The sequence below is a fragment of the Corvus brachyrhynchos genome, unplaced genomic scaffold (assembly GCF_000691975.1).
Source record: "Corvus brachyrhynchos isolate BGI_N302 unplaced genomic scaffold, ASM69197v1 scaffold80, whole genome shotgun sequence".
Classification (NCBI taxonomy): Eukaryota; Metazoa; Chordata; class Aves; order Passeriformes; family Corvidae; genus Corvus; species Corvus brachyrhynchos.
The window spans coordinates 7867593-7872286 of NW_008236769.1; the positions used below are offsets into that span (position 1 = coordinate 7867593).

General features: G+C 36.9%; 1 protein-coding gene across 13 annotated transcripts in view; it reads right to left on the minus strand.

Moving 5' to 3' along the window:
- Window positions 1-4694, minus strand: part of JAKMIP1 (janus kinase and microtubule interacting protein 1) — a 231060-nt gene that overhangs the window by 68632 nt on the left and 157734 nt on the right. For 11 of the 13 annotated variants that reach the window (XM_017727648.1, XM_017727650.1, XM_017727647.1 and 8 more), the window contains 4 exons: window positions 4517-4631; window positions 3652-3776; window positions 1058-3280; window positions 192-293 (listed from right to left, as the gene is read on the minus strand). In XM_017727648.1, coding sequence (XP_017583137.1) covers window positions 192-293; window positions 1058-3280; window positions 3652-3776; window positions 4517-4631 — 2565 coding nt within the window. Of the gene's footprint in view, window positions 1-191; window positions 294-1057; window positions 3281-3651; window positions 3777-4516; window positions 4632-4694 lie in introns of those variants that run through there. The other 2 variants (XM_017727652.1, XM_017727651.1) reach the window with 2 other exon arrangements.

A 4694-nucleotide genomic window follows, 5' to 3' on the forward strand; every position in this document is an offset into this window, starting at 1 on the left:
CAGCTTCACTTTATGTTCTAAGTGACTGTGCTATTCATCACTCAAAGATCAGGGGAACATTTTGGTTCTGCAGATCAGAGACTTTCCTGTTTTGCAAAAGTGTTAAAGCCTGGCAGAAAGAAGACAGCCGTGTTAGAAAACACAAGCAAAACAAATTTGCTCCTCAGACGTACATCAGAGTAGAAGGTTACCTCTTTTTTTGACTTTTCTAATTCCTTTTGCTGTACTTTTAGCTCCTCTTCTGCCTTTCTAACTTGCTCTTTCATCATACTGTAGCTTTCAAAGATGATGCCCTGGATAGACAAAAAGACATGATGATTCTTCTCACCTGTACAAAATGGCACATTTATAGAATGTTGTTTATAGAACAACATATGGTTTTCTCCAAAATTACTAAAAAAATTGCATAAAATCAACATATTACATATAAATATTTCCCTGTTGACTATTCTCAACTGAAGTAGTAATTCTGCATTTATAAGTGCATAGTAATCTCCACAGAAATTCACTGTGGTGTAAGCTACCTGACTACAAAGGAAAAACATGGATGTGAAATCCAGCATGAGTGAAGATCCTGTCTTTAGACATATGTTTCATATGCATCAAAACAATAAAAAAATTAGACCCAATCAGAATAAAAATTAGTAAATGAACATGTGCACACTTTTCACCAAGACATGATTTTTTCACCATTATAACAAGTTTCCTTCTGTTAGGAGAACTTGTGGTAGAATAAAAGCTTCTTGGAAAAGCTTTTACTCTTGCAGTAAGATAAAAAAATTTTTAAAAGCCTGAACAGTGCAGTCTTTTAAGTATTATTTTTGACTTTGTAGATTGCTGTATCACTTTAACATTCTCTAATACAACATTCCAAAAAAACCCCTTTCTGGCATTTTGCCTTCTATTTCAAAGTTAACTTTATCACCTCAGCTCACGTTAGAGGTTACAAAGTTTCCTCCATCACAAAGGCAATTCAGCTTTGCCCTCCAAATAACATTGGTATCTCCCTTTCTTTAGAAGATCGTGCTCGATAACATTCCTTACTGTTAGTATTTACCTTTTTCCCAGGGGAATAATCTGAAGGATCTATAGGCAGAACTCCCTGTTCTTCAGTTTGTGTTACACTACATGCTGTTCCAACTTTCTTTGGCTTAAGACCATGTTGTTGACTTCCTTCTTTTAGTTTTACTATATTTTTCTTTGTTCCTATACTTTTCTCTTTTCTCAGCTCTTCACAGGTGAAACCTAAAGAAGACATTAATTCTTTCAAATTTTTATTTTCTAAAATAAAGTTTGCATTTGCTTTCTGAAATTCCTCAAGCTGTTCTGAAGTTTCTTGCTTGATTCTGTCTATCTCTCTTTTCAGTACACATTTTTCCTCCTGTAAATCAGAAATGGTTTGATAACAGCTAGTTTTGCAATCTTGGAGTTCTGAAACTAAGATCCTATATTTGTCTTGCTCACACTTTATCTCTGCCAAATGTCCCAACAAAGTTTCTTTTTCACCTTCTGAAAGAGCTATTCTTTGTAAATTTTTCTGTCTCTCCTGTACTAATTCATTACATTTTGCTACATAGTTTTCATTGTCTTGTAATAATTTAGCCATTTCTTTGAAGCATCTGCTTCTCTCTTCTTTTAGGTCAGAAAGCAGCTGGAAATACCTCATTTTCCTTCCATTCAGTGATAGAACACTCCCGTGAAGTTTATTTGATGCAATTGTCAATGAGTCCTTTTCAGAATTCCTATTTTTCTCTTCAACCTTTGAGAGATTCTTAGGGAAAGTTTCAACTAAAAATGTTCCTGGGGTCATGGTGTTTTCTTCTGTAAAGTTATTATAACATCCACCAGCAACTTCTTTCTCATTAATTAAGTTTTGGAATGAAACAATGTTAGCCTCATCTACTGCTAAAACGTATTGAAAATATGCATCCATCTCCTCTTCCAGGGCATGCATCATCTGAGCATATCTGTCATTCTCCTGTTGTAATATGCAGACTTTTTTGGAGTAATTTTCATTCTCTTGCATCAGCAGAAATATCCTCTGAGAACATGCAGCCACTGCTTTTTCCAGTACAGATATTTTCACATTACATTCATTTCCAGCTTCCAGGGATGACAGATGACAGAAACACTCATAAAAAGTGTTCCCTGGTAGGAATAGTTTTCTTAAGCACACAGCCCTCTCTTGCAGAGGAAACAGTAAGTTTAGTGGATACCTCTTTTCATCTGACCAAAAAAATTTCTGAGAGTATGCATGTTGCATGTTTTTAGCAGCTATTTTTTGACACGAGAAATTCTCCTCATTTGGTTCACACAGTTTCAAAGTCTGGTCTTTCATTTTTTTCAGGCCAATATTACTGGAGGGCCTTGTTTGGTGAGTTGGTTTCTGAGCCTGCTTTTCCTTCTCTTCCATTTCAGTTAAGTCTTCTCCATTGCATCTGCTATTCACATCAGGGATGCAGTTTTCTGAGATATTTTCTTCGTCCACTTGTTCAGGACTCCCTTCAAAACACTTTTTAAAGTCTTTAAAAGCAACAGAGAAACTTTGGGCAATCTGTGTGCTACAGAGATTCTCTTTAGCTTCCACTCCTTGCTTCCCAGGCCTGAATAATTCAGTTTTGTGGAAAACTTTAGGACTTTCCTCAAGATCACAGGTCAGCTGTTGTTGTTGGGCTTTCTCATTCTGTATTTCTTCTCTTTTAGCTCTCCCTGTAAAGATTTTTTGGTGATACTTTTCATCATCAAAATCTTTATCCAGACATATATTTTCACTTATGCTTTTTGGCAGAATTTGCATGTTTCCCCAATGTTTTTCCATGTTGCATCCTTCTAGAGACGATGCAAAAATTTCAGCCGCAGCAGAAGGCAACTTTGCATGAAGAAGTTCAGGAGCTTTGTCATAAAATCCTCCTTTTGCAACAATGCAAAGGCCATCAGACCAAAGATCAGTATTTGCCTCACAGAAACTCAAACTCCTCACTTTCTTCACAGAGGTGAAAGCTGCTGTGCGGCATCTTCCAAGTTCAAACCAGGTCAGCTGGAGCTTCTTCCTCATTAGGGCTTCAACCACAGAAGCAGGGAATGTCTTCACTGGTAGAGTTATACTTTGTGTCTTCAAGAGAAAAAAGGTTTCTTCATCCTTGGTTTCCTTAATTGTCTCATTGATAGAGAACTTTGCAGAACAAGGGGGAAGCAGCCCTGCTGCATGATGACTTGGGGTACACCTGAGCAAAGTGAAACTCCCTTCTAGAGTACTTGCCCTCTGTGGTCCAAGAGTGACCTGGTGATAGCAAATGAGAAATGTTTCAAACTGAAAAATATATACTAAAGTGTGCTGCTAATCATAATTTGTTTTTTACTTCATTCATAAAATACTTGATTACAAATTGATGAGAAAAAGCCATTTCCATACAAAGGGTTTTCAAATTATTTAAAGACTTGCAACAAGAGTAATGTTACAAATTAGGTATGAGTACTTCAATCATTTTCTTAGTGCACACCTGTATACACCTTGTAAAGCATCTGTAGTGGCCATGATTTAAAGCTGTTTTTATATTCACCTTTAAATACACCAACTCTTCATTTTCTCCCCAATTTCACATGCTCCCTGTGCACAAAGATAGCAAGAACAGCAGTAACTTTTCTTCTCACCTGCTCAGCCTCAGGTAGACCAGCAAGTTTCACAAAGGCACTGGAACTGCATTCCAAAACTGGTCCAGGTTCTTCTGGTAGCTCCTCCATCTTCTTTAGTCCATCACAAGTACAGGCTGGTGTTTCTGTCGTGATAAAGCACAAGACAAATGTAATGTCTCTCCCCAGACAGTTACACAAAAAAAAAACCCAAAACCATCTGAGCAGATGTTTTGAACAGAAAAATATTTTAGTGAGAGTATGCTCAAAATTACCTTCTCTACCAGCAGCATACACAAGTGAGTGATACAGATACAAGCACGATGTTAAACAAGAAAACAAGCTTCATAAAAACCCATAAATATTGAAGTCTAAAGTAAGTTTTATTTAGGGTTCATGGTTCCCAGTTCCCAAAGCATTTAGAAATGGAAAACACACTTCATTACAGTGGGCAGGTGAAAACTTATAGATTAAACTTACAGGTTAAAATTATTCAGTGCAGGTCTGCATTTACATGCACTAAAATTTGCTACAAAATTCCCATTAATTTATGCTGGAAGAATTTACCTGATACAATTTTCCAGCATCAGAACCTTCACGTTGTTTGGTCTGAACAGCAAATCTGACTGCTGCACAGCATTCCCAAATACTATGCTTCATCCAGGACATACAAAGTACCCCCTCACCTCTGAAAGTTCCAAGATTTCTTGCAAAAGCTCATTATGTGAATGGTGGCAAACAGTTAATGTTTCACCTTCCTCAGATACAGTTTACAGATGAGGAGGATTTTCGAAGAGTTTACACATTCTAAGTCATGCACAACCCAATGAAATCATCTTCACTTTATTGCACAGAAATGAAAGCAAAAACTGATTTCTTTGTATACCAGACTCTTTATCATGTAGCAGCACAACTGGAGTTTGAGTAGCTCTGCTTCTGAGTGAATCCAAGACTGCTCTCCATTTCAGATTCTGAACTTCATCCTGAATTAGATCTCCATTCTTAAGAGGGAAGAGGGGGAGGAGAAGAAAAAAAAACCCCACAGAATACATATATATATATAT